This window comes from Phaseolus vulgaris, chromosome 5 (genome assembly GCF_000499845.2).
Source record: "Phaseolus vulgaris cultivar G19833 chromosome 5, P. vulgaris v2.0, whole genome shotgun sequence".
Taxonomy (NCBI): Eukaryota; Viridiplantae; Streptophyta; class Magnoliopsida; order Fabales; family Fabaceae; genus Phaseolus; species Phaseolus vulgaris.
This window is the reverse complement of record NC_023755.2, coordinates 33740453-33754902: the sequence shown is the minus strand read 5'-3', so window position 1 is coordinate 33754902 and position 14450 is coordinate 33740453. Positions and strand designations below refer to the sequence as shown.

General features: G+C 36.0%; 1 protein-coding gene and 1 long non-coding RNA gene across 3 annotated transcripts; one reads left to right on the top strand and one right to left on the bottom strand.

Moving 5' to 3' along the window:
- Window positions 1-7505: 7505 nt before the first annotated feature.
- LOC137835513 (uncharacterized) lies at window positions 7506-11482 on the bottom strand. 2 transcript variants are annotated; one of them, XR_011085095.1, is made up of 3 exons: window positions 10755-11292; window positions 9744-10316; window positions 7506-7883 (listed from the first exon to the last, which is right to left on the bottom strand). It is a non-coding gene; the product is annotated as an uncharacterized lncRNA (long non-coding RNA). The 2 variants fall into 2 exon arrangements; XR_011085094.1 differs by lacking the exon at window positions 7506-7883 and having other exon boundaries at window positions 9691-10316; window positions 10755-11482.
- A 924-nt stretch (window positions 11483-12406) lies between these two features.
- Window positions 12407-14020, top strand: LOC137835512 (B-box zinc finger protein 21-like). Its single transcript, XM_068644049.1, has 2 exons — window positions 12407-13248; window positions 13471-14020. The coding sequence occupies exons 1-2, from the start codon at window positions 12760-12762 to the stop codon at window positions 13648-13650; spliced, it is 669 nt and encodes a 222-aa protein (XP_068500150.1). The 5' UTR covers window positions 12407-12759; the 3' UTR covers window positions 13651-14020.
- The last annotated feature ends 430 nt before the right edge of the window (window positions 14021-14450 follow it).

The window sequence follows — 14450 nt, the reverse complement described above, 5'->3', positions numbered from 1 at the left end:
CCCCTCAAGACACACACTTCTCTTGGCCAACACACCAACACTAAGAATGTTGATCTTGATCCCCTCAAGAACACACAACACTTCTCAGCAAACACACAGAAGAAACTTGTTCAACAGATACAAGGATTACACTTATTACAGAAGTAAATCTGAAATCAATACAAGCAGAAATCCTATCTCACACTCTTTGATCAATCTCAATCTCTAAGCAATCTCAACTCTTTGAAAATCAGAATCTTGTTGTTCTCAAAAGATTGTTATTTCTCAAATTTGTTTTTCTGAATTTATTCAAAGATGTTTGTTATCAAATCTTAACAAACTTATTTATTGCATTTAAAGATTGGTCAAAGCATTAAAGACTGGAGCGTAAACAGTTAGAAAATCATTTAATGCTCAGTCAAAGCACAAAACAGTTTTTCTGTTACGGTACCAAAACAAACAATCGGTTGTTTCCTCGAATCAATCGGTTGATTTGGTTTTAACAGCTCAACCATTTGAAAAACAGTTTTCAACCTTTTCTAAAAACACATAAGTATAAAACAATCGGTTGTTTCGACAAAACAATCGGTTGTTTTTCACTTAGTTTGAAAAACACTTCTTTTAAAATATTGAGAATGTCTATGCTTTGGATTCAATCTAGAGTGGATTACAAAACTCAAACTACCCCAGATCCTAACTAAGACAGCTCTGCAACAGCAAGCACAGCCAAGCCTTCAACATCCTTCAAAGGGTTTGGTTTCTTCAAAACTTGAACACCACTTGGTTCAACAATCTCCCCCTATTTGATGAAGACAAATCCCTGATGCTTGTGTTGTACCTGATTGAATCTGAAGCAGTTCCTGCAAGATACAGTTTTAAGCAAAGCATAGAACTTCTGATATTTGGTTAGCACAGAAACAAATACAGAAATTCAGAGCATAATATCAGAGTAAACAACAAACAAAAATAGGAGCAAAAACCTATAAGGTTTCACTCATCCAAACTGTTTTGCAGAAAAAAATAAAAACTGAAATTAAACACAGCATATATCTCTCCCTATTTGTCTTCACAAATAGACAAAGATAATAGATAAAACAAGATAATAGTTTTGAATACATCAGAATTAAACAGCAAAAGCAGCAAAAAGAAAAACTGATACATCGACCATAAAAACAATTGGTTGTTTTGATACATCAACCGGTTGTTTTTCTTCATTCATCATCATCAGCATATTGAAGATCAAAGATTTGATTTTGTACAGCCTCAATCTGTTCATCTAGTCATGAAGCGTGCATTCATGCTGTCAAACCTGTTATTAATCCTCTAGAAATTGCTGACACAGAGATCATGGAGATTCCTTTGATTCTCCTCAAAGCTATCAAGCCTATTCATCATGAGTCTCTCAAAAGGAAACATGGTTTGCATCCTTTCTTCTTGATTCCCAGCACCAGCACTAGGTCCAGCATCTTGATGTGCTTCAGGTAGATCTTCATGTTGAAAATCCATATCAGCAGGTTCATCTTGTTCATGATCAGCAACAACACTAGATGAGGCACCAAAGTCACCATCTTTGCTAATCCATTTGTCACCTACTTTAGTAAAACCCATTTTGCTGAGTGATCCATTGTTCAACTCTTGAGTTGACTTGACCAACTCAGATGTTTCATCCTCTAGGTTCACTTCAAAATAGAGTAGAAATTTAGATACCAAAACAGCATATGGATAGTGATAGTCACTTAACCTCATTGTCTTTTGCATGTGCTCTTTGATGATGTGGATCCAATTGTCTTTGATCTTCTTCATGATGCAGAAAATGTACACCAGATCCTCCTCAGTAAGAACAGAATGATTGCTCCCCCTTGGTGTTAGAATCCAAGTCAAAATGAGGGCTAGCAACCTTTCATCAAGCTTTAGGCCTCCAACCAAGCAAGTCCTAACTTGAGCATGTTGGTTTTTCAAGCAACTTTTGTAGTATTGGATTTTGTTGAAATCATCCACTACTCCACGGTTTCCCTTGTTAATCCTGAGGCCTGAGTACTTTAGACCAGCAACAGCAGCCCATACCTCATGGGTTATCTCCATATCTACACCTTTTACATGAGAAACTAGGTTGTTTCCCTCAAACTTGAGATTTGTGTAGAACACCCTTATTAAATCTGGGTAGATGTTTCCCTTCATCTCCAGGAACTTTCTGAGAGATTGATCTTTGAGCAGCCTCCTTACATTGTCCAACTTTTGGCTTTTCAGCCAATCAAAGCACACAACCTTGGGGTTGTTTATCACTTTGGTGCTTGTTTCAAACTTATACCTCTCAATTAGATCATTATCACCAGAAAACCATCCTTCTAGCCTTCCTCCAGATCTTACAGCTCTGGTTTTGACTCTCTTTGAGGTGGGAGGAGTTGAGTCCGTGATGGCAGAGAAGAAAATAGAGAAAAGCTCACTCACAGATTTTGCAAGAGATGTTGCAAGAGATGTTGCAATTGGTTGTTCTTGTGGAAGAGATCAGCTGCAACAGATTTTATAGCAGTAATAGAATTAAAAAGCATTCAATGTCATGAGTGGGTACCAGATTTTTAGAGAGAGAGGACTTGACCCTGCCCTGCACAAAAAACGTCAAAAAAGCAAAAAATCACATGGTCTTCACATGTGATCTTTGACTAGTCATTAAGGCTCTTGAATTTCCAAGATTTTGGAATATATTCCTTTATGACTGTTGTAACTTCTCTCTGAACGTGATCAGCTTTCAACATAGGTTCATTGACCAAGGATTTTCTCTTTAAATTGATTTGCAACGGATAAAAATTCAAAATAGAAATTAAATTGATTTCTTTACAATGCTGTCAGGCTCAAAACAATTGGTTGTTTCGAAGAAACAATCGATTGTTTTTCTGCAGTAGTTAAAATTGATTTTGAATTTTAACCATGAGCAGAAAAAGTTCAAAGCAGATGAAGTTAAGCATTTTAAAGAAGATATTTAAACATGAAAAAGAACTTTAAAACAGAAATTAAGAACATAGAAAGGAAGGTTTTATCCTTTATGTTGTTCTTTCAATGAGCCATGTGCTTTGTGATAAAGAAGCCTCTTTTAACTGTTGAGGGCCTTTGGACAGATGCAGAACATTGATTCAGCTTCAATGTTGGTCTTTTTCTTCCAAGAACTTGATCATATGACTTAGTCCTTCACACTTCTTTAGAATTCCTGCACAAGCATGAGTTCAAGCAACAAGATTTGGTCCCTTCACAAATGTGGGTCCAATTGATTTCTTTTTCTCATTTGGAACCTCACATCCTTTAGGAATCCATTTCATGTAGCCTCTAGGAACAGAGAACTTTCTTATTTTGCATAATCTAACCGAATGGCCCTTTTTCATGCAATAAAAGCATGTAACAATCGGTTGTTTTACTGGCTTTCTTAAAAAAAAATTGAAAACTTATCTTGTTGGTTCTGTGGATTGAAACCTAAACCAGCCTTTCCAAAAACACAGCTTTGAGATGCCAAGACATTCTCAAAGTTAGATTTCCCCTTTGAAAGCTTGTCCACAGTGTCAACAAGATAATGAACCTTTTTCTCAAGAATTTCACAATTTTCGCAAATGAGAGTGTCACACTTGCAAGAAGAATTTTTGAAATGATTTTCCAGATTTTTGAAATCATTTTTAGATTTTTCAATCTCATCTTCAAGTGATTTCACTCTCTTTTCCAGCCAGTTGTTAAGTTCTTTCAATCAGTTGTTTGAAAGAACCAATCGATTAGCTTCATCATGAGTTTCTTGAAAAGCTTCAAGCAATTCCCTATAATTTTGTTCATTTAAAGAAGCACATGAACTTACCTCACTTGAGCTATAAGATTCATCATCTTCTTCAGCTATCAAGCAGATGTTTGCTTTCTCATCTTCACTTGATGAAGAACTTGATGATGATACCTCATTTTCATCCCAAGCTATGTAGGCTCTCTTTGTCTTGCCTTTCTTTTCCTTGTTGCTAGGCTTTTTCTCCTTGCTCTTGTTTGCACAATCTGCCTTTATATGACCTTGTTCACCACAGCCAAAACAAGTATAGTTATTGGAATTAAAATCATTTTATTTATTGTTTCCATACCTATCTTTGTTGTTGTCCTTGTTGCAGTTCCTCTTCAAGAATTTGCTGAACTTTCTTGACAGCAAGCTAAGGTTTTCCTCATCACTATCATCACTGGATTCTTGTTTTCCTTTGTGCTTGGAAGCTTTTAAGGCTATGCTCCTTACGTGCTTGTCTTCGCTTTCTTGAACATTGAGTCGATTCATCTCTAACTCATGTTCCCTAAGCTTACCATACAGAAGCCATACTCAAGGATGTTAGATCTTTAGATTCGGAAATAGCAGTTACCTTGGGTTGCCATGCTCTATCAAGACATTTCAAGATCTTGATGTTTATCTCTTCCTTTTCAAAGGTCTTGTCAAGGCTCATGAGATGATTGATGATGTGCGTGAATCTTTTCTGCACCTCAGCAATTGTTTCACCTTCGAGCATTCTGAACATCTCATACTCTTGGATTAGAGTATGCTTCCTAGCTCTCTTTACCTCATTTGTACCTTCATAAGTTACTTCCAAGGTGTCCCACATTTCTTTTGATGATTTGCATTGAGAGACCCTGAAAAACTCATCAGAATTTAAAGCAGAGGTTATTATATTTTTGGCAATGCAATCGAATTTGGCCTTCTTGCTTTCTAAATCAGTCCATTGAGACCAAGGCTTTTCAATGAAAGATCCATCTTTTTCAAACTTTGGGACAAAAGGACCATTTTCAATTACATCCCAAATTCCTTTGTCAAGTGATTCCATAAAGATTTTCACTCTTACTTTCCAAAATTGGTAGTTCAAACCACAAAATAGAGGTGATCTGTTGATTGAAGCACCTTCCCCAAAAGGTAGTCTATCAGCCATTTAAAAACAGTTTTAGGATCAACTTGAATAACTTTCAAGAACCAAGCTCTTGATGCCAATTGTTAGAATGGATGGCTTTAAACTAGAGGGGGGGTGAATGGTTTAAAGAGGGATTTCGAAAACTTTTAAGTCAAGAATGAAATTATCTCAAGAAACAATTGATAAGGAATCCAGTTTGCCAAAACAATAAGCAAAAACAACAGCACCAGAAAAACAATCGGTTGTTTCACATAAACAATCGGTTGTTTATACCAGTAAACAAATATCAAAACTGAATTTAAAGAGTTAAGGATAGAGAGAATGCACACAAATGTTTATACTGGTTCACTCTAAACCCAGAGCTACATCCAGTCTTCTCAGAAACCACTGAGGAATTCCACTAAGCAATCAAACCTAGATCACTTACAACACAACCAAGAAAGTGACCTTGATCCCCTCAAGACACACACTTCTCTTGGCCAACACACCAACACTAAGAATGCTGATCTTGATCCCCTCAAGAACACACAACACTTCTCAGCAAACACACAGAAGAAACTTGTTCAACAGATACAAGGATTACACTTGTTACAGAAGTAAATCTGAAATCAATACAAGCAGAAATCCTATCTCACACTTTTTGATCAATCTCAATCTCTAAGCAATCTCAACTCTTTGAAAATCAGAATCTTGTTGTTCTCAACAGATTGTTATTTCTCAAATCTGTTTTTCTGAATTTATTCAAAGATGTTTGTTATCAAATCTTAACAAACTTATTTATTGCATTTAAAGATTGGTCAAAGCATTAAAGATTGGAGCGTAAACAGTTAGAAAATCATTTAATGCTCAGTCAAAGCACAAAACAGTTTTTCTGTTATGGTACCAAAACAAACAATCGGTTGTTTCCTCGAATCAATCGGTTGTTTTGGTTTTAACAGCTCAACCATTTGAAAAGCAGTTTTCAAACTTTTCTAAAAACACCTAAGTATAGAACAATCGGTTGTTTCGACAAAACAATCGGTTGTTTTTCACTTAGTTTGAAAAATACTTTTCTTTTAAAAGATTGAGAATGCCTATGCTTTGGATTCAATCTAGAGTGGATTACAAAACTCAAAATACCCCAGATCCTAACTAAGACAGCTCTGCAACAGCAAGCACAACCAAGCCTTCAACATCTTTCAAAGGGTTTGGATTCTTCAAAGCTTGAACACCACTTGGTTCAACAGTTCTACTACAAGAAAATCCAATGGATTTTCAATCTTTTTAGGCAAATCGCTCATCACATGGAAATCCAAGAAGCAGCAGACCATTTCAAGAAGCTCTTCGAAAGCTGAATATAGAGTCATGGTAGCGATTACATGTGAAATCCAGTGGTTAATGTACCTTCTTCAAGACTTTTGGGTTCCTTATGTTCAGCCTGCAATCCTCTATTGTGACAACAAGTCTGCAATTCAAATAGCCAATAATTTTGTTTTCCATGAACGCACCAAGCATATCGAAATTGACTGACATATTGTTCGTGAAAAAGTTGCAGTTGGGCTTCTCAAACTTCTTCCCATTTCCTCCTCAATGCAAGTGGCTGACATCTTCACCAAACCCTTTCCTCCCAATACCTTTAATTTAATACATTCCAAGCTGGGAATGAAGAACATTTATTCCCAGCTTGAGGGGGGCTGATGAAATTTTCTTAGATTCTTTTTGCATTTTCTTTCTCTCTTGGGTTGCAGGCCCATCAGACTGTATTAGGCTCATGTTGGGCTATTGTCACTGCAAATAGCCTAATGTTATTTTTTCCTTTTTATACGTTGCTTTGTACTTTCACTAAAAATTTGATTCAATAAAAAATTTATTTCCCTATTCAAACATTTCTTCCCCCTTTTCTCTGCTAGGGCTTCACTCCTTTTCGCATTCCCTTGTATCTGTTTTCTGCTTCGTCACTTGCCCTTTCTTTGTGCTGGGTTTTGTATTGCGACTTATCGTCATCACAGGAAACGACGCGACTGTCTTATGCTTAGTATCAGGATCTTTATCAATAATGCCTAGTGCAGATTTTACAAAAGCATTACGAGATATGGTTGATTCTCACGAATGTAAAATACTTGCATGTGTGTGTGGGGCGCAAATAATTAGAATTTCCAAAACGGATATTTTTAATATTTTTGAAAATATAAGGTGTGAAAAGAAATTATGGAGGTGGATGAAGAATTTGGTGAGCCATCTACATTTTCTTACTCAACCCAATAAATTGGGCCCTGTTACATGCCATCACACGTCAAGAACATGATTGTTTCTTCCTACACCTCCATAGGTTCTTCTGTCACCCTTAATAAAAACGTGAAAATACATTTTTATCATTCTTGAGTCACTCCCATAGAGTAGTTTCTGGATTATGTAATCCGGACACGCATTTGAAAAAAGACTCCCGGATTACATAATCCGAAAGTTAAAAAAAACTTCCGGATTATGTAATCTGAAAACTAATCATGCATCTAAAAAAGGTTTCCAGATTACGTAATACGAAAGCGAATTACGAATTTGAAAAAAGACTTCTGAATTATGTAATGCAGAATATTATAAAGGAATATTTTTGGAAATACAAAAAATTATGGAGGTGAGAGAAGAAACAGCGAAGAACTTTGATACTTTTGTTTTCTCTTTGTCTTCTCCTTCAACTTGTGGTTGTGGAAAATTTTCATTCCCCGACAATGAGAATTGACGCACACTCACTTTTCCAAAACCCATTTCCCTTTTATCAACACTAACTAACTATTGTAGGAAGAAAACTAAAATTGGAATATACATAGCAGAAGAAAGATAACAGTTTTCTAAATAATACACATTTACATCAACAAACACAAAATTTCAAATTCCAGGTGCAATGTTGTGACCTTCAGCACAAAATTTTCAGCACCTTCAAGTTATTATTATTCAACCACCACTTCCTAACCCTTTATCTACAAAAATTCTAAAACTTTCTTTGGACTGATTCTATTTGTCACCCTGCAGAGAAGAGAAAAAACAAAACTGCACACAATGAACTATACATACTTAACTGTTTAATTTGAAATTCTCTACTTATCTATTTTAATAATTTATTCTTTCACTCTTCTATTAATTTAAGAATAACCTAATTATTTGACTGTTGATTGTTAGGCAAATTTCAGTTATTCATCAATAAGACGACTTAATTAGTTCCTAGACCTGATTATATTTAATACATACAAATTTAATGAGTATTCTGATCTTCTTTTCAAACTTCTTTCTTTCACCAACTAATGGAAATATATAGGCAGATATCCCATATTTAAGAAATTTTAAATAAATATCAGGAATTTTAAACAAATATAAGGATGTTTTTTTATCTGATAAGTGATCTAGCAAAAAATATGGATCTCAACTAGAGCACTCAAATTAACAAGTGAATTTCTAATCTAATTTTTTTTTGTCTGCCTTTTCCCAATCTAGGGTGTCCCTTTCTATTCTCGTTTCAGATTTTTTTTGTCTTATGTTTAGTCTTTTTTTAAGTCTTTATTTATTATTAAATGTCTATATTATCTTTATAACATTTATTCTCTTCTTAAATTTCCTTAACTGCTAAAGAGGCATGGAATTTATATACATTAATGCCGATATTTAATAAGATTAGGTTATTTGTTCAGGTATCTTTATATCATCAGGAAAAAACACAACACTCTATTGTGAGATTTTCAGACATAGGAATAAACACAACTATTGATTATTTTGAAATTTTCTCAATGGTTCAACTAAAGGTCTGATTCTAGGTAATCTCTACCTTCTGCTTGTTTTTCCTTTTCTGACTAGTTTTTGGATCCCCTAGTTTGTATGTATTCAATTAAAAATAAGTGATTTATTTAACTGAGTTAAACTGTATTTTGTTCTAGTAGGAAGTTAGTGGACAAGTTTTTAAGAGGAAGGATCGTTCGTTTCTGTACGATTTTGTACATGGGTTAGATCACCCCTAAAGTGGTTCTTATTTATTTATTTTTTATTGTTGATAAAAAAAATTATTATAATTAGTAGGGGTGGCAAAACAGGATCGGCAATGCGAGCCAGCCCGCGGCCTGCTAGTGAAAAACACGGGGCGAGCCCATTTTTTAAACCCGCTTCAGCCCACCCTGCATAACCCGCAGTCCGCGCGGGCCAACAATGGGGCAAGGCAGGCCTGCCCGCTAGGTCGCAAAAAAAAAATTGTGTTAACTTGGCTTGAGCTTGGCAGTGATAACTTGGATTTGAAAAAAAATATTAATGTTTTTGAATTAACTATGTTAATTGTAGTGGTGTTTATATTTAATGTTTTTTATATTTGATTTTTATCTTAATTGAATTATTGATGTTTGACTATGTTTGAAATGAAAGAAAAAAAAATATTGATGTTTGATAGTAGCAAATATAGAGGTTCAATTTGACAATTTTTCAAGAACAAAAATAAAAAACATTTTCATTGAATTTTTTATAAAAAAAAATACAAATGTGGGTTGACCCTTATGCGGGATGGGATAGAAAATCTAGCTCGCATTCATTACGCGAGGTGGACCAACCCGATCCGCATTTTACGGACTAAGTACGGAGTGATCCTAGGACGACCGTCCCACTTTGTCATCCCAAATTATTAGGAATAGGCAATTTATTCCTCCACCTTAATAATTTTTTCCTACACCTTAAATTTTTTATTTCCAACTCTATCCTTTGGTAAAAGGTATATTTTTTGTTTTTTTTATTTAGAAATATCTTCCAAATTATAAAATTTAAAATATAATGTATTTCGAATTCTAAAATTTAGAATATATTTAAATTCGTGAATCAAGCTTTGATGACTTCAAATATAAATGGGTTTTTGACCTTTAGGAAACGACCTTTGCACACAATCTTCAACGACCTTCTCAGTCACGACATCTTCAACAGTTACCACAACATGTTCAACGACCACCACGACCTTCTCTCTCATCTCACCTTCACCCGTTTGTCAATCTTGCTCGTCACGGTCAAGAAAAGGTATTGACCACTGTTTACATCTGCGGCTGAATTTTGAATGATGAGATTATTGGTGCATGGAGAAAGCGTAGAAGAGATGAGGGGGTGGTGTTGGAGGTTTTTTTTCATTAAGGATCAGATAATAATTTCACCATCTACATGTAGGTGCAGAAAATAATATGGAAGTGTAGTGAGAAGCTGTCTTGGGAATAATACATGACACCACAGCCAACCAAGCCTCAAGAGATAACTAGACTGTATGATCCGGAATAACACATGATACCACATTAACTTATCACGCTACAAACTCGATATTTACGTGATATCATAATTGATAATTAAATACTTGTACCATGTAGTATTAATTGATTATCAATTTCATTAAATGTGAAAACCTGAATGACCTTGTCTCTTTGTTGTAGAAGATGTAGTTCGTGGAACCTGACAATGTAGAAATGATTTGTGTGAGCATTAGTGTCATTCTGTCTTTCTGTAACATACTAAAAATTCAAACTATGTATCACTGCATGCAGTATTTTAGAACACAACATGTCATGCCATTTAGGTTGTTAGTCATTTAAAAAAAAAAAAACCACGGAACTAGCATTGAAAAAAAAAAACTCTTCTCGTACTTATTTTTGAATTGTCATAATGAAAGAAAAAAAATGGAAATAACCTGCCCTGCATTCAACTCGTTAGCCATCAAATTAAGCCGTAGACAAATCAAAATAACCCTAATTTAATAATTAAAAAATAAGAAATATATTCTATAACAGTGGTGGACGAATAAAGCAGTAAAGATATGTAGACAAAAAGTAATTATGCGAAGATAATGGACCGACAACCTGAAACTTCCTTACAAAGAATTCACAGACAAACCTTGTTTTTTCTTGAATTTTTTTTGTGTGTGAATGAAGTGTTAAATTCTCCGGCAGGAGGAAACTAGCATCAATGTCGACCCAGCTGGCGGCGTAAACCTCCCTTCTCTGGAATGATATGATAATGAGAGAGAGAGAGAGAGCGATGAGGAAAAGAAACGGCGTGGTGGAGATTGGTCGTAACAGGAAGGAAGGAGTTTGGAAGAATGTGAGAGAGGAAGGAAAATTGAATAAGGAATGGCGAGGTGGCAGAGGGCACGTGGGTGTGGGGCCGAGCAGCTGGCGCGTGAATAGCAAACGGCGGAAAGGGGTTTGTGATTGTGATGAGAAGTTATGGAGTTGGTGAATGAATGATGAGTGTTGATAGGAGAGAGAGAAGGAAAATCAAATGAAGTAAAGATGACCACATCTAAATCCACATGGCGGAGTCTCCACCCAGTGATTCAAATCGGAATCTCCATGATGCCTATGCGCCACGTACAAAACCACCTTCTTCCCACAACACAACCAAAGAAAAATATCCAATAATAAATAAAGGAACCCAAAGGAAATAACCATTTTTGTTATGCCATATATGGGTCCAACACCACAAATAACGGAAACCCTCTTGTTCCCTTCCCAGCAGACACCTGGCGTCCCCGCACACCACAAAACTACACCCTCTTCTTCCCTCCTTCAATTCCTCTTCACTTCTTCAATCTTCTCATACAATCTTATCTTCCAATTCAAATCAACTTCATTACCAACAATACTATTACATCCAAATAATCTTACCAAAAACTCTGTTCACTTTTTTAAACTAAAACTAAACTCAAAACTTCATTTCTTATATATTATCACTTCAGTTAATGTACCATTGAGCATGGTTTTTTAGATGTGATGAGACCCTCCTTGCATAAGGTCCACATACATTGCACCTGCCTGGTATGGACCTATGATTTTCTTTGTTTTTAGTGAATTTCAAGGTGTGCTTCCATAAACAATTTAGTTTATGTATATTTCATTTCCTTTATTTTAAAAACTAGTTATATTTGGAATAGGATCCTACAGCTGTTAGTATACCATAAATAAAAATAATACGTTACACCATCTCTCCTGAAAACAGATATAATTATTAAAACGTAAATGTACAAAAAAATTGAAATTTGAGGAATGTTTCTTACCTTCGAGTGTTCCCACTTTGTTGTGAACATATGAGAATAAATAATTCTTAGTCTGTTTGGCATTGCTGACACTGTGTCATTGCTTTTGGTGTGCATGACGATGCATACACCAGTTTGTTCCATCTGAGCTCCCAACAAAAGTAATGAGTTGCGATCCTCTTGCTACAATATGTGTGGTAACGACATGATAAGGCAAGAGCTTCTCTCTTTCGTCAATGGAACCACACTTTTCTAAATTTGTGTCCGTTCAACGTATTGAGTTAGAGTCACAACCAATTTGTCCCATTTACCTTGCCAATAAGTTTTAAATTGTTACCAACCAAATTCTATAGAGTAAATCTAACAATATGATATGCAAGATAAAAGTTTTTTTAAAAAAATCATAGCTTCATCAATGTATATATTAAAATTGAAGTAGCCAAAAAAGACTGATAGGTCAAATTTCCTTATTCACGCATAATCCAAAAGGGCAGAAAGCCAACCCAATAAACTGGGGAAACCATTTTTGTAATTGAATTAAAAGCGGTTGAAATTTACAAATCATAGGGGCAGACGGGGGAATCGGAGTGAAAACTACTCGAGTATTAAATATTAAATAGAGAGGGTAGTTTGGGGTTTTGACTATAAACGAAGGATTAATATTTTTTTATATATATCTCAGCAACTTGCACCTTCTTTCCTCTTCTCTTCCTTCTCACGCCCATTCAACCATATCGTACCAGAAGAAGAGAGAGAGAGAAAAGGAGAGAGACTAACGAGAGAAAATTTGGGACAAAAAAGGCAAAGCAGAAGAGAGAAAGAGGAAAAGCAGAAGAGTGTGGATCATAACTCATAGCTTTAGAGATGAAGAACTGCGAGCTCTGCAAGGTTCCGGCTCGGACTTTTTGCGAGTCGGACCAGGCCAGCTTATGCTGGGACTGCGACGCCAAGGTCCACGGTGCCAACTTCCTCGTCGCCAGACACACGCGCACGCTCCTCTGCCACACCTGCCAGTCACTCACGCCCTGGAAGGCCTCCGGCGCCGCCCTCGGCAACACCGTCTCCCTCTGCGAGAGGTGCGCCGGCGGAACCGCTGAACAAGGTCAGGAGAGCCATGGAGGCAATGACGACGACATAGACACAGACGAAGATGACTACGACGACGATGATGAGACCGACGACGAGGTCGCCGCCGACGAGGATGGAGACAACCAGGTTGTCCCTTGGTCCTCCGCGCCGCCGCCGCCTCCCTCGAGCTCTTCCAGTAGCGAAGAGTCGGTTAGCCGGTGCAACAACGCCGACGAGGATGTTTCGACCACATTCAAACGACGTCGTGAGGACAATGATTTCGAGGTTTACATTAAACTAATGCTTTAATCTGTGCGTTAAGATCCATGATTTAACTATATAGATTTTATAACCTAACATGTAAATTGTATGGCTATGATTATCTATTCTCAAGTCACATAATCAGAGTCAATTTATTGATTAATCTGGTGATTTCCCCGTTTTCTAGCGATAACAAGTACTAGGAGTTTTACTTTATATAAAATTAATTTGTTGATTTCGTTTCAGTGTTCGAATTCGAATAATTGGGGATGTCAACAGAGCGATGTGGAGAGAGAAGGCTGGTTAGTTCGGTTGCGGCGGCGAACCGCCGCGAAAGGTAACGGTCTTGCTGTTGAGCGACGGAGTGGCAGAGCGGTGGCTCCCTACGGTTGTGATGATGATGATAGAGCCTCTGAAGACCTTTGATCTGAACAGACAGACACGGGGAATCTCAGCCGCGTGATCTTCGGGGCCGTACCATTGGATATTATTTATGGGCTCTTTTGATTATTAACTTCCTCTAACAGCACTCAAGTTTTTGATAATGACTCTCAAGTGTATCAATCTTTTTCTTTTTTTTCTTTTTATTATTGTTTTTTTTATTGTTTTTGGTTTCGATATTTTGAGGCTGAAGGCTGTGGGGGTGTTGTAACTTTTTACTTCTATTTTATTGTTGTAAAATAATAACATTTTTTCTGTTTATAAGTAGGTGAGGATGTTTTATGTGATGAATAGATAGGAAAAACACACGAGGCACATGAATGTGATTCCTGATTCAATACATCAATTTCTCTAACTCTGAGTTTATCCCTTCTTAGATAGTTTCTTTAGTTTACGGAAATCAATTAATTATCAATTCCTTCTATAACGGAATCTCGATAACAGAAAATGTTCAACAATATTGTCACATGTGATTTAAATTGTTTAAATTTTAAGAAAGTTGATTATGCAAACAATTTTTATTTTATTTTTAGATTATTTAACATTTATACTAAGTATAAACAAGACTCTAAAATGTTAGATAGATAAAGCATTTTTAAGTTAAACAACTTGTTAAAATGAAAAAGTAAATGAATTGTTTTAAAATAATGGGATTCTTTGCATAAAGAACAAGAAGACGCTATAACTATGCTTTTATCATCTTTTTGTGTGTGGAGTGTGCAGTTATCTTTCTGAGGTGATTCTTTTGGTTTTCGGAAGTCAATTAATTAGATAATGCAATGCAT